Genomic DNA, 23,533 nt, shown 5'->3' on the forward strand with positions numbered 1-23,533 from the left:
GTTTTGGGTCCATTGAAAATACAACAAATTCCCAACCCGACCCAAGTTGCACTCCTGTTCTGTCGACTGTGTTCACTCGCACATGCTTAATCAGCCTTTCGTCCTTTCAACTTCAAATCAAGGCGTGTGGCCGTGTGGGTGTGGGGTGGGAGGATGTTTTGGTCATTTTGTACATGGCAATTGCATTCGTTTCGCAGAACAGAAAAGAAAAGGCGCAGGCGCGAAGCTCTGCTGAGCTTTAACTTCTGGTCATTAGTCTCTCACTAAATACTTGTTAATGGCTACGGCTGCATTAGCTAGGCGTTTGGGCGCTTCGGTGAAGGATGCTGGAGCGAAGAAAGGGTCGGGATGGTATAGCTCCCACATGGCAGCAGCTTCTCGAGCCATTTTGGAGCGAATTCCTTTGGTTGATTTTACCCTCGAAATCAGAGATGCAAGGGTAATGCCATCCCCACTACTATCCTCTAGCTTTTAAATTGTTCGCTAAAATTTCTGACTGATTCAGCCCGAAGAACAACCCAAGCATGGAATTATAAAGAACTTAATATATTCTATACCCATGGCATAATTTATTTAAAGTTCTCCCAAAATGCTACAATTTATTTAAGGAACCTAAGGTTTTCTATACCTTTGGCTTTTAAATTGAATGCATGATTGTTACCATTTATTGATTGAATGCTTTTATTTACATATTCGTTTTTAGATTCCAATTTCGTCTGCCTATGAAGATCTCAGAGACTTCCCACCCTCTTCAAGGCGTATCATAGTCTTGAACAAGACAGACCTTGCAGATCGTAGGCAAACAAAGGTACTTTACACTTCTTCAGTTCCTTGTCATTTTGAATCATGTTCCTTTTTAGTTATATGTTTTTATCTAAAAGTTAATGAAGCATAGTTATCTAATTGTCAAGAGAACTCTTAGTGATGGGAGAAAATACCAATATTTCCTTAATAAAATAATCCAATGAGGTTGAATGTGCAAGATCATGATTGTGATACTACAGCGCTTAAATGCCAATATTTGGTAAGAGGAGAATGGACATAAACTATGATAGTCTTTTCTCAAAAATCAAGGATGACGTTGGTGGAGGGTAATCAGATATTCGGATCTATTAGGCTCAGTTTGGAAGGAGTACAAATGCAAATATGTAGAGTGCAAAACCTTGTATTTTGTATGTTTTTGTACTGTACATATTTGTATTTGTACTCTTTCCAAACTGAGCCTTAACGATAAAATTTGTTTCAATTCTGTGCAAAATAGAGATGATATAATAGGATAATATGGGATAATTAGAGAATATGTAAGCAATATAAGAAATAAGAGTGTATAAAAAGGATGGTTTTTTCTTTGGGGAGGGCATGATTGCAGTAGAAACCTGATTCTTTTACACAATAATAGAAATGATTTTTTTACTTTATTCTTGAAGTTTAGCTCTTCATAATTTCAACTGAAATATTGAAACTTAACCTACATCGTAGTAAACTAAATTATTTGGAGTTAGGAACAAAAGATGATTACCAATGATTAGGAAACTGTGAACAGAAAGTGTATTTACCAGTGTATTTTCTTTTGTAATAATAAAATGGCATTGGAAAAGGTGACTGGTCAAAAGTACACTTACCAATTTACCAGTATATGTTATTTCCCTCATTCCAATTGTTGGGAGGGTGGTAAAGAGCTTCGAAAAAAATTCAAACAGAGTTCCTAGTAATATGTCTCCCTTTCAGAAGTTGATTGTTGTCCTCCGGATTTATTTATGCTTCATGTTTTTGGATGTGTGTGTTTTCTTCATCTTCCCTCTCGTGAACCTTTTAAATTGTCTACACAATCTACCATGTGTGCATTTATAGGTTATTATCTTGACTACAAGGGACACTTGGGAAGCCATGAATGCAGAGATTCATGCTATACATGAGAATGACACTTGGGATCTTGTGTTTGCACCTTTAGATGCCTCTATTATTGGGAATAGATGGGTTTACACTATCAATTTGAAGTGTAATGGCTCTCTAGACCGATACTAAACATGTCTTGTTTCCTAGGGGCACACGTAGGAACATAGTATAGATTATGAAGAGATGTTTCCCCAGTTGCCAAGATTACTATAATTGGTGTTCTTTTGGCTTTATCTATTGTGCATTCTTGGTCCATTTGTCAATTGAATGTGGAATATGATTTCCTTCATGGCCAGCTAAAGGAGACAATGTATATAAAACCTCCTCCTAGGTATTGTAGTGATCATTCCCCTGTCTGTAGGCTGAAGAAATCTTTATATGGTCTCAAATAGGCCCCTCGAGCTTAGTTTGAGAAATTTTGTAATGTCTTTATTGTTGTTGGGTATAGCTAGAGTTCATCTGATTATTATCTATTTGTTTGTAGAAAACCTTACAATATCACAATTCTCCTCCTGTATGTTGATGATATGTTATTAAGTGGGGATAATGAAGAGGGAATTGGAGAACTTAAATTTCTTTCTTCATAGCTTGTTTCATATGAAGGACTTGGGTTCTCTCACCTATTTCTAGGACTTGAGGTCCAATGAATTGATTGAGGATACTTCACTTGTCAACACAAGTATGCTTCTAATCTTGTCATGTTAGCCGGTCTTATTGATGACATAGGTTGATACTCCTTTTGGGTTGAATGTTAAGTTATCAAAGTCAAAAGGTTCATTGCTTCCTAATGTCACACTCCATCAACAACTTGTAGGGTCTCTCATTTATCTTAGTATGACTTCTCCTGACATCTCTCATGCGGTTCAAGTTGTTAGTCAGTTTGTCTTTTCCGTCCATCAATCTCACTGGACTGTTGTTCATCGAATTATTTGGTATGTTTGTGGCACATTATCACAGGGATTGTTCTTTTCTTCCTCTTCCATTCACTTAAGGGCATATGTTGAGGCTAATTGGGCAGGTTGCCCTGACACATAGCATTCTACTATGGAGTGGTGTGTCTTTATGGGTGATTCCCTCATCTCTTGGAAATGCAAGAAACGACAAACAGTCTCCAAGTCATTTAAGGGCATATGCTGATGTTGATTGGGTAGGTTGCTCTGACAGCCAACATTCTACTATGGGGTGGTGTGTCTTTATGGGTGATATTCCCTCATCTCTTGGAAATGCAAGAAATGACAAACAGTCTCCAAGTCATCTACAAAGTGGAGTGTAGGGTTATGTCATCTATTTGTAGTGAGATTGTTTGTCTACAATCTCTCTTTGAGGATCTTGGTGTTCATCTTCCTCTCTATGTTGACAACACTAGTGCCATCAAGATTGCTTCTAATCTAGCTTTTTACAAGATAAATAAACAAATTGAGGTGGATTGCCATATTTTTCATGTGGCCTCAAATATGTAGATTGCCATATTTTTCCTAAGGCTATGACGAGATCTAAACATCTCTTTCTTGTGAGCAAGCTAATGCTTATGACCTGACTTCAATTTGTCGGGGAGTGTAGAGAGTTTTGATGTATTGTACTTGTATATTCCCTTTTGTATCTTTTACCTTACTTATATTCTTTTATTTTTCTTCTTTTATCCTTGTAAGGGCTTTCTTGTAATTGTACATATCTTATATTGACACCCCTGAATTCTTTTGTTCTCTCTCTTGTTCAAACTAGTAGAATAATAGAGACTTCTGATCAACTTAAACATTGTTCTGTGGCATATAAAATCTGGACTGATTTTCTTTTTTCTATCAATTTATACTGCACCATCCTAAAATCACTTAAGGAGCTGCTGGAAAGTTGGAGGATGAGAAACTTAAACCAGAAGGGCAAGCTCATTTGGAATTTCATCCTAGATGCAGTGATTTGGATAGTGTGGATGGAAAGGAACAGGAGAGCATTTGAGAGTAAAATCTTTCAAGAAGATGAGATATTGAACTGTGCCTTAGGGAAAGTCCTTTCCTAGGTTATGGATTGTGGTGGGTAAAAGTTTTAAAGACCTCTGTTCAATCCATTCTTTCTTCTAAAATCTTGTTTAGGGTGTAAGTTTTGCATTCTGTGCCTTTAATTTACAAGGTCTCATTTTATTGGATAAGAAATGTCCTAGTGAGTCTTTCGTCCCTGTTAGTGTCGAGTATGTAGGGGTATTTCTGTCTTTGTGCTTGTGTTTAGGTGCTGATGTGTAAGTTTATGTTAGATTTAATGTCCCTAACTTAAGTAGGGGCATATGTGACTTTTCCACATTATTTTAGTAATAAAATACATTTGGCCGAATGGGAGAGTGCTTTTTCTCTCATTTGAACCAGAATCTTTTCTCTTTGTTTCTCTTCTGCTCTTCTCCTTTCTCTCTTTTTCTCCTTCTCTCTTCTCTCTCTCATCCTTGATTGTTATCAGTCTAACAGGCAAACCGAACACTAACATGGTATCAAAGCTGAACTGAGCAAATCGGATCTGCCCAGAATTCTGTTATCTGCACACCCAGCCTAGGGTTTTCTCTTGTTTTCTTCACCATCAGCTAGAGATAAGGGAAAGGGCTGAAAAGGAGTGATCGCCCTCTTCCCTTGGAGGTTTCTATGCCTCTAGTTGTGGTGTTTGTGGTCGGTTGCTGCAGTTTCTAAGAAGCCCTCCCCTAATCGATGAAGAGAAGAGGGCTGATTCGTGTGGTGCAGTGGGTGTCTTGTGTGGTTTGATTTTCGGGTGATCAGGTAAGAGGTTTTATGCATTTTTTCTTGGTGTGAATCAAATGAGAAGTCTATTTCAGACTGTATGGTGGGATTTCAGATTGTAGTGTGCTAGGGTTTGTGCACCCTTCAGTGTGATTCGAAGGGGGGGTGTTCCTCAAACAGTGTTGTGAAGTTTCAGGCAGACGTGGAGTTGGGTTTGTAGTGTAAAGAGTGCAATTCCTCAAATAGTGTTGTGAAGTTTCAGGCAGTCGTGGAGTTGGGTTTGTGGTGTAAAGAGTGCAATTTGCAGCAGTAGTAAGTGTTGAAATAAGTGTGTAGTGTGATCTAGTGTGCAGTTTTCCGAATTCAGCAATGGGAGACAACAGTGATAGCAAGACTTGTGTGATGGTCCCTACTGACTACTTGAATGTTCAAATGACCTCCATTAAGTTGAATGGAGAAAATTATGTACCTTGGGCCAAATTTGTAGAAGTCTTTCTTAAGGCAAAGAAGAAAGTGAAGCACATAAGGGACAAAAAACCTTCCACTGATTCTCATGAGTATGATGATTGGGAGTAGGTAGATGCATAGATCATCACATGGTTATGGAATAGTATGGAACCCAAGATTAGTGTAAATTTCATATTCCTTGATACTGCCAAAGAAGTGTGGGACCATGCTAAGAAGCTATATTCGGGTCAAGACAACACAACTAGAGCATATTAGTTGTACCAGAATACTTTAATCTACAACAGGGTAATCAGAGTCTTGAAGAGTACTATGTTAGTATGAGAAACATTCGTAATGAATTGAATGTTTATCACCCCCTCACTTTTGATGTCAAAATTCAGCAATAACAGAGAGAACAACTTGATGTGACTCGGTTTTTGGTGGGGCTGAAATTTGAATATGAACTAGTGCGGGCTCAGATACTAGGAGGGTCAGCTTTCCCTTCCTTAGAAGAGGTGTTTTCTCGACTCAGGAGGATTTTCATTGGATCTACCGAGAATCCTAATATTTCCGATAGATCAGCCCTAGCAGTATCCAGAGGCCATGGTGTTAGAGGTGGAGCTCGGGGAGCTCAATCTGGCCGTAGTGGTAGTAGTAGACCGACATATGGCCGGAGTGGTGGTAGTAGACCTACATATAACCGTGGTGGTGGTAGACCTACATATAACCGTGGTGGTGGTCGTACTGGAGGTTGAGATTCAGGGGGAGCCCGTGGCAGATGACGTAGTTCGGGTCCAGGGAGGTGTACACATTATGGTATGGATGGACATACCATTAATTATTGCTATGACTTGCATGGTCCACCTTCAACTTGGGCCAATCATGTCGTGACCAGTGACGGTAGCTTCAGACAGGAGAGCCATTCAGTTGATCATGTACCTCCTACATTCACAGATGTTACTGGGAAGGAGATGATGAGTATTCCCTGTGATGAGTATGAGAGGTTAGTACAGGCCACATCTCAGCAGAACACAACCACTCTTGCACACTCAGGTATGGCTTGTCTGGCATCCACACCCCATCCCTAGATTATTGCTTCTGGAGCCTCCGATCACATGACTGGAACTCCAGGTGTGTTTTCTTCGCTCTCTCATTGCCCAACATCACAATCTGTTACCCTTGCTAATGGTTCCACATCCTCCATTTGTGGTGTTGGTAATATTGACCTGGACCTTGTATCCCTATCCTCAGTTTTGTATGTCCCTAAATTTCCTTTTAATTTTGTCTGTTAGTAAGTTGACCAAGTCTCTTAATTGCTCCATTACCTTTTACCCCTCTTCGTGTGTTTTTTAGGATCTCAAGACGGGGATGAAGATTGGTGGAGGGCATGAAGCTGGTGGATTGTATTATCTTGATGGTGGTGGAAGTACGTCAATTGCTCTCCAATCGTCCCTCTCTCCTCTCCAGTGGCACTGTCGATTTGGTCATCCTTCATTGAAAGTTTAGAAGTCTTTGGTTTCTTCATTGAGTCATCTTTCTGTTTTGGATTGTGAGTCGTGTCGGTTGGGGAAACATCATCGTGTTCCCTTTAGTCCTAGAGTTGATAATCATGCATCAAGTCCTTTTTCTTTGGTTCATTCAAATGTTTGGGGTCCTTATAAAGTGATGTCATACAATGGATATAAATATTTTGTCATTTTTGTCGATGATTATTCAAGGATGACGTGGCTCTATTTAATGAAAGAAAGAAGTGAATTGTTTACCATTTTCCAAAAGTTCTATGCTAAGATTCGCAACCAATTTGGTGTTCACATTAAAATTTTTCATTCTAATAATGGCCGTGAATATCTCTCTTTATCATTTCAAGACTACCTAGACCAACATGGCATTATCCATTAGAGTTCATGTACTTACACCCCACAGCAAAATGGGGTGGCTGAGAGAAAGAATCTTCACCTCTTGGAAATAGCTCTGTCCCTCATGCATCACATGAATGTTCCCAAATCCTTTTGGAGTGATGCAGTGCTTACTTCCTGCTTCTTGGTTAACCGGATGTCCACGTCTATCCTTGATTATCATTCCCCATTCACCACATTATTTCCTACTTTGTCTTTGTTTCCTTTCTCTCCTTGAGTTTTTGGATGTGTTTGTTTTGTTTATAATCTGGGGCCAGGAATGGACAAATTAGATGCACGGTCTATTAAGTGCATCTTCCTTGGCTATTCCCAGACTCAAAAAGGGTATAAGTGTTATCACCCTATCTCTCGACGTTCCTTTGTATGTGCTGATGTTACTTTCTTTAAGTCTACTCCATTTTTCTTGGGGTCCGATGATGTTTCTTCCTCCTCATCACCTCCTCCCCTTCCTCTTCCAGTTGTGGACTCTGTTCCCCTTGTTCCCGCAGTGACCAAGTCTTTGCCTCTGGTGCCACCACTTGTTGAATGACCATCGATCCATCATGTGTATACACATCACCCACGTGTACCGACACCTCCAGCTTCATCATCGTCGATAGATCCGGTAGCTGTTACTACACCAGCCCTGACCCCAGTATCTGATCTTGATCTTCCCATTGCCTTGCGGAAAGGTAAACGCAGTTGTACCCTTCATCCTATTTCTAATTATGTTTCACTGACTCACCTTTCCACTTCCCATCGCTAGTTTATCTCTTTGTTGTTATACCTAAGGATGTCTAGGAAGCCCTTACCTCTCCAGGATGGTGTCATGCGATGGAAGAAGAACTCTCAGCTCTGGCTCATAATCATACATGAGAACTCATCACTCTTCCTCCTGGTAAGCAGGCTGTTGGTTGTAAGTGGGTTTATACGGTTAAGTACTTACCTGATGGTAGTGTAAAGCGGCTGATTACACAAAGACTTTCTCCTTGGTTGCTAAGATTGGTTTAGTCCGTGTTGTGATTTCTCTTGCTGCGATGTATGATTGGCCCCTCTATCAGCTTGATATCAAGAATGCCTTCTTGCATGGTGATTTGCTCGAGGAGGCCTATATGGAGCAATGTTGATCAGGGGGAGGATGGTAAGGTGTGCCGACTACTGAAGGCCATTTATGGGCTTAAACAGTCTCATCGAGCATGGTTTGGCAGATTTAGTGAGGTAGTAAAGAAGTTTGGTATGAAATAGTGCCAAGTTGATCATTCCGTCTTCAGTCATGACTCTTAGGTAGGGAAGATCCTATTAGTGGTGTATGTAGATGATATTGTCATTACCGGGAATGATAAAATGGGCATTGACAGGTTGAAGATCTTTCTACAGGAACATTTTCAGACAAAGGACCTTGGTAAATTGAAGTATTTCTTGGGGATAGAAGTAGCAAGGTCCAAGCATGGTATTAACCTATGTCAGAGGAAATATGTTCTTGATTTGCTTGAAGAAACAGGTTTGTTAGGTGCTAAACCAACTGAAACTCCTATGGAAACAAATACTAAGCTGAGTAGTGATATGGGTGAAGTGTTTGAAGACCCTAACAGATACCGGTGGCTGGTAGGTAAACTGAACTACCTAACCATCACTCGGCCAGACACTTCATTCGCAGTTAGTGTGGTAAGTCAGTTCATGCAGAAACCTTTGGTTCCACATTGGGATGCGGTTATAAGGATTGTGAGGTATCTAAAGGGGGCTCTTGGTCGTGGTTTGATATATAGAAGTGGTGGAAAACTTGAAATAGAAGGATATACTGATGCTGATTGGGTCGGTTCTGTATCTGATAAGAGATCTACCATAGGCTATTGCACTTTTCTTGGGGGTAATCTGGTGACATGGAAAAGCAAGAAGCAAACAGTTGTGGCAAGAAGCAGTGCAGAGGCATAATATAGAGCTATGGCACATACTACTTGTGAATTAGTGTGGCTAAGGAACCTTCTACAGGAGATGGGATACACTGTTGATACTCCAATGAAGCTCTACTGTGACAATCAGGCTGCAGTTCACATTTCCTCTAATCTGGTGTTTCATGAGAGAACCAAACACATAGAGGTTGACTGTCACTTTGTTAGAGAGAAGGTGCTGAGTGGAGTGATAGACACTGCATATGTCAACACAGGGAACCAGTGGGCAGATTTGTTTACTAAAGGGTTGAGTCGGGGGAGAGTGGACTACATATATAACAAACTGGGATTATATGATATATACTCTCTAGCTTGAGGGGGAGTGTTAGTGTCGAGTATGTAGGGGTATTTCTGTCTTTGTGCTTGTGTTTAGGTGTTGATGTGTAAGTTTATGTTAGATTTAACGTCCCTAACTTAAGTAGGGGCATATGTGACTTTTCCACATTATTTTAGTAATATAAAATACATTTGGCCGAATGGGAGAGTGCTTTTTCTCTCATTCGAACCAGAATCTTTTCTCCTTGTTTCTCTTTTGTTCTTCTCCTTTCTCTCTTTCTCTCCTCTCTTCTCTCTCACTTCCTTGACTGTTATAACAGGCAGACCGAACACTAACAGTCCCTATATCTCTATTTCATCTTTAATAATATATTGTCCTATTTAAAAAATGTTACTGATTTAGTTTGCCACTTAGTTCTCTTTTTCTTTTTCTTTTTCTTTTGAAGATTTCATATTGTTATGATTCGGCCTTCCTTAGAATTCTATTTGTTTGAGATCGGTTAGGTAGAAAGAGGTAGAAAGGTGGAAGAAAGAGAGAAAGTGAGAAGGGCAAAATTCTGGTTCGAACTAGAAGTGTCAACATAACATTCTCCCAGTTGGCCAGACAAAACTTATATTATTAAAACTAATTGAAAAGACATATGTGCCCTTATTTAAGTTAGGAGCACTGGTTCCAACACAACATTACAGATCAACAACATTAATCTAGGTAAAAAGACAGAAATACCCCTACGCTAACACTCCCCCTCGAGTTGGTATACTCACTAGCTTGTTACATATGTAGTCCACTCTTCCCCGACTCAAGCCTTTTGTAAATAAGTTAGCTCACTGATTTTCTGTATTAACATGTGTAGTGTCTAGTTCTCCATTCAGCACCTTCTCCCTTACAAAGTGGCAGTCAACTTCAATGTGTTTGGTTCTTTCATGAAACACCGGATTAGAGGAAATATGAACTGCAGCCCGATTATTACAATAGAACTTCATTGGAGTGTTGATGTTGTACCCTACTTCCTGTAGAAGGTTCCTTAGCCACACTAATTCACAAGCGGTGTGCGCCATAGCCTTATATTCTGCTTCTGCACTGCTTCTTGCCACAACCGTCTGCTTCTTACTTTTCCATGTCACCAGGTTACCTCCCAGGAAAGTGTAATAGCCTATAGTAGACCGCCTATCAGACATAGAACTGGCCCAGTTAGCATCAGAATACCCTTCTATTTCAAGTTTTCCGCCACTCTTGTATATCAAACCGCGACCCGGAGCCCCTTTTAGATACTTCACAATTCTCAGAATTGCATTCCAATGAGGAATCAGAGGTTTTTGCATGAACTGGCTTACCACACTAACCGCAAATGAGATGTCTGGTCTAGTAATGGTTAGGTAGTTCAGTTTGCCCACAAGTCGTCTGTATCTGCCAGGGTTTTCAAACACTTCACCCATATCACTGCTTAGCTTGGTATTTGTGTCCATGGGTGTTTCAGCTGGTTTGGCACCCAACAAGCCTGTTTCTTCCAGCAAATCAAGCACATATTTTCTCTGGCACAGGTTAATACCATACTTGGATCTTGCTACCTCTATCCCCAAGAAGTATTTCAGCTTACCAAGATCCTTTGTCTGAAAGTGATCCTGTAGATAAGTCTTCAGCCTGTCAATACCCATGTTATCATTTCCAGTAATAACAATATCATCTACATACACCACCAACAGTATTTTTCCTCCCGGAGAGTCATGACTAAATACAGAATGGTCAACTTTGCACTGTTTCATACCAAACTTTTTTACCACCTCACTGAACCTACCAAACCACGCTCGAGGAGACTGTTTAAGCCCATATATAGCCTTCCTTAGTCTGCACACCTTACCATCCTCCCCCTGAGCAACAAACCCTGGAGGTTGCTCCATGTAGACCTCCTCGAGTAAGTCACCATGCAAAAAGGCATTCTTGATATCAAGCTGATATAGTGGCCACTCATACATGGCTGCAAGAGAGATCACAACACGAACTGACCCTATCTTAGCAACCGGTGAGAAGGTCTCTGTGTAGTCAATACCATAGGTTTGGGAGTACCCTTTTGCAACCAATCGCGCTTTCAGGCGTTCAACACTACCATCAGGTAGATACTTAACCATATAAACCCATTTACATCTAACAGCTTGCTTCCTAGGAGGAAGAGCAGTGAGGTCCCAAGTATGATTATGATGAAGGGCAGAGAGTTCTTCTTCCATGGCTCGGCACCACCCTGGAGAGGCAAGGGCTTCCTAGACATCCTTAGGGACAACAACTGATGATAATAAGGTGACAAACTAGCGATGGGAAGCGGAAAGGTGAGTAAGTGAAACACAATTAGAAATAGGATGAAGGGTGCAAGTGCGTTTACCTTTCCGCAAAGCAATGGGAAGGTCAAGCTCAGATGCTGAGTGCGGGTTTGGTGCCGGATCCGTCGACGGAGATGTAGCCGGAGGAGTAGTAGCTGGTACGCGTGGGCGATGTGTATACACATGACAGATAGGTGGGCGTTCAATAGGTGGTGGCACCGGAGGCAAGGGTTTGGTCACGACTGGAACCAAGGGAAGAGGGTCAACAACGGGAAGTGGAAGAGGAGGTGATGAGGAGGAAGAAGCATCATCGGACCCCAAAAAGAACGGAGTAGACTTAAAGAAGGTGACATCAGCACACACAAAGGACCATTGAGAACTAGGATGGTAACACCGATACCCTTTCTGGGTCCGAGAATAGCCAAGGAAGATGCAGTTAAGAGAACGGGCATCGAACTTGTCATTCCTAGGACCTAGATTATGGACGAAGCAGACACACCCAAATACCCTCGGCGTAAGAGGAAATGGAGACAAAGCGGGAAACAAGACCTGAAACAGAGAATGACCATCAAGGATGAACGTGGGCATCCGATTAATCAGAAAGCACGAGGTAAGCACTGCATCACTCCAAAAGGGTTTGGGAACATGCATGTGATGCATGAGGGATCTTGCTGTTTTCAGGAGATGGCGATTCTTTCTCTCAGCCACCCCGTTTTGTTGTGGGGTGTAGGTACATGAGGTCTGATGTATAATGTCGTGTTGTTCCAAGTATTCCTGAAATGATGAGGATAAATATTCGCGGCCATTATCAGAACGGAAAACTTTGATGTGGGTACCAAATTGGTTACAAATCTCAACATAAATTTTCTAAAAAATGGTAAACAATTCACTTCTTTCTTTCATTAGATAGAGCCACGTCATCATTGAAAAATCATCTACAAAAATGACAAAATATCTGTATCCATTATATGACATCACTTTATAAGGACCCCAAACATCTGAATGAATTAAAGAAAAAGGACTCGACACACGGTTATCAACCCTAGAACTAAAGGGAACACGATGGTGTTTCCCAAACTGACATGACTCACAATCCAAAACAGAAAGCTGACTCAAGGACGGAACCAAAGACTTCAAGACTTTTAGCGACGGATGACCAAATCGGCAGTGCCACTGGAGAGGAGAAAGAGATGACTGGAGAGCTGTTGAAGTTCTACCACCACCACCACCTTCAAGATAATACAATCCACCAGCTTCATGCCCTCCACCTATCTTCATCCCCGTCTTGAGATCCTGAAAAACACACATAGAAGGATAAAAGGTAATGGAGCAGTTAAGTGATTTGGTCAGCTTACTGACAGACATAAGATTAAAAGGCAATTTAGGAACATACAAAACTGAGGAGAGGGATACGGGATCTAGGTCAACATTACCAACACCACAGATTGAGGATGTGGAACCATTAGCAAGGGTGACAGATTGTGATGTTGAGCAATGAGATAAGGATGAAAACACACCTGGAGATCCAGTCATGTGATCAGAGGCTTCAGAGTCAATGATCCAGGGATTGGGTGTGAATGCCAGACAAGCCATACCTAAGTGAGCAAAAGTCGCCGTGTTCTGCTGTGATTGGATAAACCTCTCATATTCATCACGGGGAACACTCTCACCATCTCCTTCACGGGACCATCTGTGGGTGTAGGAGGTATCTGATCAGATGAATGATTCTCCTGTCTAAAGCTGGAGCTTGAGTCATTGGTTGCAGCATGATTGGCCCAGGTTGAGGGTGGACCATGTAGATCATAACAATAGTTAATGGTATGTCCATCCATACCACAATGAGTGCACTTCCTCAGGCTTGAGCCACGTCCTCTACCATGGGCTCTCCCTGAATCTCTGCCCCCAGTATGACCACCACCACGATTATAAGTAGGCCCACCATTACCACTTCGGCCATACACAGAACCACTACCACCACCACGGCCAGACTGAGCTCCCCTAGCTCCACCTCGAGTACCACGACCTCTCGATACAGCAAAGGCAGATCTATCTGAGATATTAGAGTTCTCAGTAGATCCGATAGAAATCCTCCGGAGTCGAGCAAATACCTCTTCCAAGGAGGGAACAGTTGATCCTCCTAATATCTGAGCCCGTACTGGTTCATATTCAGACTTCAGTCCCACCAAAAATCTAGTCACATCAAGTTGTTCTCTTTGTTGCTGCTGAATCTTGACATCAGAAGTGAGAGGGTGATAGACATTCAACTCATTACATATGTTTCTCATGTTGGCATAGTACTCCTCAAGACTCTGATTGCCCTATTGCAGGTTAAAGTACTCTTGATACAGCTGATACACTCTGGTTGTATTGTCCTGACCCAAATACAATTTCTTCGCGTGGTCCCACACATCTTTGGCAGTGTCAAGAAACATGAAGTTTACACTAATCCTGGGTTCCATACTATTCCACAACCATGTGATGATCTGAGCATCCTCTTGCTCCCAGTCTTCATACTCGTGAGAGTCAGTGGAGGGTTTCTCTTCTCTTATGTGTTTTACCTTCTTCTTTGCCTTCAGAAAGACTTCGACGGATTTAGCCCAAGGCACATAATTCTCTCCATTTATTTTAATGGAGGTCATCTGAACATTCAGGTAGTTTGTAGGCACCATCACACTAGGTTTACAATCACTGTTATCTCCCATTATGTTATCACCGATTCTGCACACTTGCTGAATTCTATTACCACTGAATTCTGCACACTACACACAACTAGATCACACCTGTCACACTGGTTTCAGCACTTGTTGTTGCTGAAAAGTGTGCTCATTACACCACAAACCCTACTCCTACGACTACCTGAAATCTCACCACTATACGATTATAACTCTTCCTTCGAAATACACAAAAATCAGCATAAACCCTAGCACATTACTGTCTGAAACCCTAGCATATGGTCTGAAACACACTCCCTATTTGATCCATAACAGATATCATGCACTGAGATCTCTTACCTTATCACTGAAGTAACAACCACACGAGAAGGAAATCAGTCCCCACACGACAGCCACTGCACCACACAGATCGGCCCTCTATTCTTCATTGATTAGGGGAGGGCGATCTTAAAAACCACAGCGACCGACCACACACGACCTGACTAGAGGCATAGAAACCTCCATGGGAAGAGGGCGATCACTCCTTTTCAGCCCTTTCCCTTATCTCCAATTGAATGCAGAAAAAAAAAGGAGAAACCCTGGATAGGGTGCACAAAGAATAGAAATCTAGGCAGATTCAATCAGCTCTGATACCATGTTATGATTCGGCCTGCCTTAGAATTCTATCTGTCTGAGATCGGTTAGGTAGAAAGAGGTAGAAAGGTGGAAGAAAGAGAGAAAGAGAGAAGGGGAAATTCTGGTTCGAACTGGAAGTGTCGACATAACATTCTCCCAGTCGGCCAGACAAAACTTATATTATTAAAACTAATTGAAAAGACATATGTGCCCTTATTTAAGTTAGGAGCACTGGTTCCAACACAACATTACAGATCAGCAACATTAATCTAGGTAAAAAGACAGAAATACCCCTACGCTAACACATATTATTTCCTATTACAATGACAAGGTTGATAGAAGTCCATGAGTCAAGAATTAATTTGAGATAAAAAATATGAAAAGGATGACTAGCTTCTTTTTTATTTTAAGTAAAGACAGAGAATTAACATTATTTATTAACTGGTATTGAATAAATCCACCTACTAGATTTTAAAAGTAGGACCACAGTGTAGACTAATATAATGCAAAGGTTACAATACACACACATAGTAATGCTGTGATATTGGACACATGCACCTGTCATGCTTGATGCTTCAACCTGGACATGGGATGTTGAACACGACAAGTTCTTCAAATCTAGAAATACGGGAATGGCTATACATAAATAGGCATATGCATGTGATTGTGTGCTTTGGATGTCACTGGATTTTAGAAAAGAATAAATGTAGCTAGCTGCAATCAAACCATAAAAGACATGCCTGCATCTGCTGAGAGAGAGGAACTTCTGATATCTCATCTGTTATTCAGATCTCGAACTGGCTATGTATAGCCTTCCTATACATCAGGTAGAGTCCTGCTCATTGCATGCTTTGGTTATAGTATGGGCCTGGACTGGATCTGGTTCTTCATGCTGGGCTTTATCAGTGTGTGTGTGTATGTGTAATGTGATGTGATGTGATACACATTGCATGTTGCTTGATTATTTCATTTTTTATTTAAGTACATATCATTTTACTTGTAGGAATGGTTGAGATATTTTGAGGAACAAAGCTGTGTTTGTTATGGAATCAACTCTCATAACAAAGATAATATCAAGGAGGTAAGTTGCTTGTCATGTTAATAATTTTTTTAGGATATCCTTGGATAGTTGCATTAAGCAGTTCGTTAGTCATTCAATCCTATGGTTTACAAAAGGCTGTTTAAATAGGTCATCTATATCTCTTCTCAGACAACCTCTCCTTTTTCATCCATGAAAGGATTATATCATCAATCAGTAAAGTTGATTGGATAGTTCATCAAACATCACTGGGTTCACCATGGCTTAAATGCATAACCTACGACATATTGAAGCCTCACTTTTGCACTTTTGTTTTTGTAATTAATACATATTGTCAATTCTTTATCCAGCTAATACAAGCTGTTCATCATCATCATTATCATCTAAGTCTTGTCTCAACTATACAAACTATTGATGTATCAAATATATAATAAAAAGAAAATCCAAGAAGAAAGGGAAAGAGGTCTCTTATTCTTCATGGCAGAGGTTTTTACACTGAATCTTCATGAGAAAGAGCTTTTTTTTCTAGGTGACTTTTCTAGCAAACTATGGTATGTGGATGTTGGTTTATATATGTCTTCCCTTGTTTTGGATTTCCAATGGTACTTTGTTATGGATCGGCAGTCATTTAATGTAAGGAAATAAATTTTCTGTTGTATGTCCACTATAGCATTGTTTCATGTGGTGCACGGGGATGACTGAAGGGCCTATTGTTCCATGGTTTCAGACATATGATTGTTTGATGTTCTTATTCTTTTGGATAATGAGAAGAAGCATCAAGTCTTTATTTTTGACAAGTGGTACAGTTTTGTATTAAGAATCGAAAAGGAGGGCAAGAAACCCTCAAATCATATATAAAAGTGTGCCTATGTATGCATAGACCATATACAATGAAAACCTTTACATAACAACTCAGAAAATGATAGACCACCAGTGATCATTAAAGAAATTGGTGGGAACACCCACAAAAAATTTCAAGCAGACAGCCCAGCTTTTCAGAACCCTTTCCACCTTGCCTATAATGGCCTCCACTGGCTCAGACTTTGACTGAAAAACTCTTTGATTTCATTCCTTCCAGACTAACTAGCATAGCGCAAATGGAAGGGTGTTCCAAAGGAAGCATCCTTTGGCTAAGAAACAGCCATCTCTCCACCCAGAAAGTAGATTGGCAACAGAACACGGAGGAACCCAACAAAGCTGGAAAAGCCTGGAAAGTAGAAGCAGCATCCAGTCTTAACAAACGTCACAAGACTCTTGCAAGATGCCCCATTGTTTACAATAATTAATTATTTTTCTCAAGTCCTCCAGTCCATGTTTTTGATCTTTGCCAAGTCAAAACTTGCTAAAGCCAGCAGATTTGACTGCCCTCCTGTATTCTCGTTTTTTGATTGATGCCCTCCTGTACTCTTTGCAAATTTCTTTATGGCATGGGAAACTACCTAAGTTGATGTAATTTTAGTTCCATCTTCCTTTATTTCTGCATGGAACTGGTGGTTCTGTAGAGGTCTTTCTGATGGGTCATTTGACAGGTAACCTTGGTCTTCTTTATTAACAACTAGTGGCATATAATGGTAGGTCTTGCTTTGTAGTTTCTGAACTTCATACAAGCTAGAGTCAGAGAATTGAAGAAAGACGATCAGCTCAAGTATACCACGACCATAATGCTTGTTGGAATTCCTAATGTTGGTAAATCATCCCTTGCCAACTCTTTGCACCAAATTGGTCGGATCAGTGCTGCAGGTATATATCTTAGGTTAAATCATTTTTTTGCTTGCCTAGATCTAAAAAGATTATAATAATTAATGGAGATTAAGCTTAATTATCTAATGGCACACCATGTCTAACATATTAAATGCAAGAGAAGGGAAAGCTGAAGCACACAATTGTGAGTCCACTGCCTGGGGAGACAAAAGATATCAGTAGTTTGAAGGTATTGATTTTTGGTTCTCTTTCTTTCCTTTAACTATTTTTTCCCACTTTTAAGGTGGTAGAAATAATTTAAATAGATACTAAAAAAAATTGTGAGCATATAAAAGTGTATTCTATGTGCATGGAGATGCCACACAATTGATATCTCAATTTCTCCACATAGATCAAAAGGGTAGAAATGTCTGCATTCCACAGAACTAACACTGTGGTTGCATTGAGGTATATGTATATTAGGGTTGATCATATCTGCCTGGGCCTGCATTGCCTGGCCCAGGCTTGCACATTATGCGGGCTATGCCCAGGCCCCAAAATCCTAGGCCTAGGAAGTCCATCCTGACCCAGAAGTTAATATAAATAATGTTTATTATATATGTATTAATAATAATCTATTATAAATACATATTCTCTAATATTGATTATAAACTTAGATTAAAATTTTAATTTTAAAAATATAATTTTTTTAACTTATAGGACAAGCCTGGATTCCCGGCCTGGACAATCAGGCCTGGGATGCCCTAAATGTTGTTTCCACCCTGTAAAAACCCACCCTGGCCTGGCCCATTATCATCCTTAATGTAGATGTTTCCAAGCAGCATGGCTTAGTTACTTTTATCTAACAGATGCTGAAACTTTGCATTCTTTTATGTCATAAAAGTAAAACTAAGAGTAAATTTCTAATATGCAGATTGGAAGTCATCCCAACATTTATGTTTTGGATACACCTGGTGTGTTACATCCCTCAATTCTTGATGTTGAGATGGGTTCTAAACTTGTTTTAACAGGTACAGTTTGTTTCATGAATAAATCTTCTTTTTATGTATACGGTAATAATGATTTTGCAAGGCATGCTAAGGGTCAAGCTATGAGTTACACAAGTTCTGATGTGGGTATTTTTCTAGGATTCTAGTCTATCTGAAACCACAATCTCAGAATACAGTAACCTACCTAATATTGGTCTTTCAATTAGTATGAGCATAAGGACATATAACATGTTAGAGGAGAAATATTTAGTTTACAATCATACAAGCAGCGATATTTAATATTTTAGGTGCATTCTCTTATTGAATATTGATAAAGAGGGCAACAAATGAGCTTGCAAGACAATTAAAAACTAAGAAGAAAATTATGTATGCAATCCAGATAGTACAATATCTATTCTAAGGTTCTTGATACAGATTAACTGATGTTTGTATTCTATTTGTTATCCAAAGGTTCTCAATTATTGATAAAAAAAAAATGTTCTCTGTTTTACTGATAAAAAGAGGTTCTCAATTACTGGTATTTTTATTTGATTTAATTTTGTAAAAATTATTAGAAGTGTGTTCATATTACATTCAATATAGATAATAAAAAAGAGAAACAGCTATAGAAGCAAACAGATATCTTGCATTATCTTTTGGTACAGTGACTGCAATAAAATTAGCTAAAGAACTTAAAAAAATTAACTAAGAAATTTATGCAAAACAAATAAAGAATTCAAGTTTTGACAAAATGAGCTATTATTTCTTCAAACAATTTACAGCACAGAAGAACTACAGAACGTAAGTGAGAACCAACTCATCATAAAAAGAAAGAGAAAAACAAGTATCTTTCCTTTCTTCATAAAAGCTTTAATCATTTAACTGCTGGACGTTCACAGAAAAACCAAATAAAAATTATGGAAAAAAAATGAAGAAGAGGAAGAATGTATTTTTTGGAGAAAGAGTATAGAGACAAATAAGGTACGAGTTGTATATTTTTTGGCTATTGCTCCTTTTGTTGTTCATATCTTGTAATGGACTGGGGAGATATTTTTGGAATTAATTGGAGAAAATGAAGAAGATACTTGCTGAAATCTATCCATGCAACTGATTTGGTTTTGAGTTGCAGCATGTTTGAATGAGTTCTTCAAGTTGTACTCTTATTGTCAATTAGGGCTTTGGTCCTAAAGAAAATACTAGCCACCTCCTTTCTTAGAGATGGAATTACATTCTAATATGGTTTGAGTTGTAAGATGTATATTTTGCCTTTCAGTTTTAGAATTTTAACCTTTAAACTTTTAAATCAAGTACTAAGTATGAACAGGAGGGTATGAATGTCTTGCAAATAACCATACATATCTATTATTATATAAATTGGATAATTGCCTATTTGCCTTGGGTTCTGTACAAGTCATAAAAGTTAAATCCAAATGCTGTATATCGTATCTGGTTAATAGTTACATGCACACATGCATAGCACATGCTCTTACACTAGTAATATATAAAATATACACTTTTTATACGTAGATAATCAAATGGGATCTTTGTTTAATCAGATTGGCATATATTCAAATTTGATCTAATTGTAAACAGATCATATATTCCTGATCTGGATTAAATCCAGTTAACCTTTGTGGATATCCTAGTCTAGCTTACTCAAATGGAATTGAATTCAAATTGGATTAATATCCAATTCATTGACAGCCCTAATTGAGCATTGCATATTTGCATGCAGTCAACGTTCAACTTTGAACTGCAATAATAATTAAACGCAAACAATTAATAGTTAATATTTGGTTCATATTCAGATCCTTTGTCTTGTACCAAATCTATCTTGGAGTTGGAAAACTAAAATACTGATTTGGTGGGTCTGACGCATATTTAGTAGTACACCCATGTTATGACAAATGGATATTTTTGGTTATCACAGCTCAGCAGGTTAGTCCACTTTCTTGTCCTGCTGAGCCAAATGTTGGGTTTGACAGAATATTCTGACTTGCACATTCCAACCCTTTGCATGGCATGCTTAATTCTCTTCCATTCTAGTTATTTTAAGCCACTAGGTTTGCTGGTATCAATATCTATATTTGGTCCAATAATTCCAAGCTTCAGGTTTCCCTACAATAAGATTGCATTATTTGATATATTTTGTTCTCTGAAGCGCAGGGGCTATTAGTGATAGTTTGGTTGAGGAATGTGAAATTGCTGAATATTTTCTGTCTATCCTAAATACAAGTAATGAGTACAAGCACTGGGAGAACTTGCTTGCTAAAGAGGATGAAGAATCATCTCGAGACCACAAAACAAATTTTGGTGGTAACCTTGAGGTAGAGTTGAGAAGAAGAAAGCAATATCTTACAGATCACACACAGGTATGAAGCAACTCCTTATGACAAATGTCGCCAGATCACTCAAGGCACCAGGCACCAACCACTGGTAGATTCTGATCATAGGACTACTGCTCAACCCTTATGGGGGTACTGGAATATATTGCAGATTTGCAGTAAAATTCATATAAAAAAATCATCCTGATAATTGATTCAAAAATAACCATGAGGGCCTTTTTATTTAGGATCTCACTTCCCATACCAAGACATGCAATAAGATGAGATAGCTAAGATCAGCACTTTGTGAGATGATTTTTGGAGGAACAGATAACGTATTTGTTCTAAAATGGTTGGATTATCTTTATTGGTAAAAAAGTGAATGTCATATATATGTTTTTTTTTGGTAAGTGTATGCCATATGTGTTAGAGAACTTGTACTAATGTTTATAATTGACCACTTATACACAAGAAATCCTACATTCAACGAGGTCAGGATATACCCTCATTAGGGCTTCTTGTCATAAAATTTCCTTTTTCGTGTGAGGATTATGGTTAGAGAATTTATTCATGCATGACATGCTTGGAGCAAATAATAATTGGAAACTTTCGTTCTCCCTCCTAAGAAATACTCATGACTACAGTACCCATCTTTCTAGTATCCCTAGTTTTCTGTCTACTTCTAATAGTTGAATTTAAAACGTCCCACATGGTCCCTAGTTTTCTGTCTACCTTTTTTTTATTAAAAAAAAGAAGATTCTCCCAAACCAAAGGGCAGATGAAAACCTTAGCTTCTTTTGGAAAAAATGTTACATATTTTACCTGAAGATTTTTCAATGAAAATATTATTTTATTTTAAGAGTGAAAGATAAAGATTCTAATACAATGATTTTTAAATGGAATGATTTAGTAATGTGCTTGAAAGACCACATACTGCAGCAGTAAAGATTGGTCTGATGTGGGTCAAGGGTTCTAAAACCACCAAGGGTAGGCTTAAAGGCAACAAATTGAAGTGAGCAAAAATTTGATGGCTCAAATTTGTCAGAGGATATGGCCATTGATAGTGTATTATGTCATACTATATTCTGTAGAAATTAAGCTTAAGGTGTTTTGTATTGCTAAAATTTTAAGTTACATATGTTTCGAAAATAAAGGTTTAACATGATTTTTGTGCAAATTTCATTTTTTTCTGCTAAGAGTTACATGAATGTATACTTTCTCTAAGCAAAGCTTTTGAAATCTTTACTATATAATGCCTATACTTGCTTTGCTTGGTTTCAGTATTTCAAATCCATGCATAACAGTTAAATTAGAATGTATTAATAGTATCATATAATATCAGTGCTTGCAAGTAGTGGTTGTCCAAATATTTTAATCTTTAAATCTAGTCACTGAGTTTTAGTACAGTAGCAAAGTTCCAAAATCTAGATAGTCTTCTCATCCTTTTATGTTTGTATTTTTACTTGTATGTGCACAGTACGTGCTTTTATGCTCATGTACCATAAAGGATATAAACCATCAAAGATAATTATCATTTTATTGAATTCCTCCGTAACTTATTGGCTATTGGAGATTATTTTCTTACCAAAAATAAATATATCAGGATTGACTTTGCCATCTTCTCTTTCCTTGTTTTCTTTTCTCCTTTAAAATGGTATTTTTTACAGGATTTCATTGTGCGGGATGTTCGTCGAACCCTTTTTGAGTCTATTTCATCTTTCAAGGGAAATCTTGAAGATGAAAAAGAGCTGTCTAAGCTGATTAAAGTTCAATTCATTGCATTGCAGGAGGCTTTTCATATTCCTCTGGGATCAGCTAAGGATATTAATCATAGAGTAGCTTTGAAGCTACTTAATTTGTATAGGACTGGTAGACTTGGCCATTATACATTGGACCCTATACCAAGGAATGCTAAATAGCTGTTATTGGTATAATTATGTATTACTAATTAGTTTTTGAGAGTTCCAGCATCTATTCTCCTTTACCTATATCAGATGCTACGAGTGATGTCCAGATAAATCCGCATGCTGCTCTCCATTCTATAGCCAGTGGGCTTCCCCCGCCCCCAGTCCTCTGTAATGCATGCTATAGGTAAGGTCCTACTCCTGAGCCTACATGGGCTGATGTGAACTGCTTGACTGCACGGATGGGAAATCCTACATGGACAGTGGCTTGGTTTGATTAGCCACATCACCTTTCGCATGGTAGAAATATGAGAGTTGGTCTATGGAAGCTCTCTATTGGATTCAATATTGTTATTGGGTTTGTATATGGTCGCTATATTTTGATTTTGCAATATGGATTGTTTCTGATTTTTCATCCTGGCAGTTGATCCAGAAGTTAAGCCTTTTGGACCTTGAATTGATGCAGTTTGATTTCCCATCTGAGTTTGGCCAATGTGGCACATTTGGTTTTATTACTTATGTGAAAAATTAAAAAGGAATAAACAGAACAGAGAGAAGGGAAAACTCTTTTCAATCATATTCTCTGAACGAGCATAGTTCCATTTTTTTTTATAGATCAAGAAAATGGGCTACACAGAATGGGGGGTAGCACGTCCCAAAAAATCAAAACAACCAATCACACTTGAGGGTCTTGGTATGAAAGAATCAGATACATCATTGGAGTGCACAAAGTTAGCTAACCAATCTGCCGCAATGTTGCCTTCTCTGTAGATGTGACGAGATTCCACTTTGCCTTTTAATCTCTTGAATAAAGACATGC

General features: G+C 38.9%; 1 protein-coding gene across 3 annotated transcripts; it reads left to right on the forward strand.

Moving 5' to 3' along the window:
* The first annotated feature begins 127 nt into the window (after positions 1-127).
* LOC104606458 (P-loop containing nucleoside triphosphate hydrolases superfamily protein) lies at positions 128-23,128 on the forward strand. 3 transcript variants are annotated; one of them, XM_010271676.3, is made up of 8 exons: positions 128-439; positions 704-808; positions 15,781-15,858; positions 17,406-17,556; positions 17,676-17,746; positions 18,431-18,527; positions 20,652-20,857; positions 22,477-23,128. In XM_010271676.3, the coding sequence occupies exons 1-8, from the start codon at positions 278-280 to the stop codon at positions 22,726-22,728; spliced, it is 1,122 nt and encodes a 373-aa protein (XP_010269978.1). In that variant the 5' UTR covers positions 128-277; the 3' UTR covers positions 22,729-23,128. The 3 variants fall into 3 exon arrangements, with proteins under 3 accessions (XP_010269978.1, XP_019054826.1, XP_019054825.1); XM_019199281.2 differs by having other exon boundaries at positions 22,597-23,128; XM_019199280.2 differs by lacking the exon at positions 15,781-15,858 and having other exon boundaries at positions 150-439.
* The last annotated feature ends 405 nt before the right edge of the window (positions 23,129-23,533 follow it).

This window comes from Nelumbo nucifera, chromosome 6 (assembly GCF_055504915.1).
Source record: "Nelumbo nucifera cultivar China Antique chromosome 6, China Antique-T2T, whole genome shotgun sequence".
NCBI classification, from domain to species: Eukaryota; Viridiplantae; Streptophyta; class Magnoliopsida; order Proteales; family Nelumbonaceae; genus Nelumbo; species Nelumbo nucifera.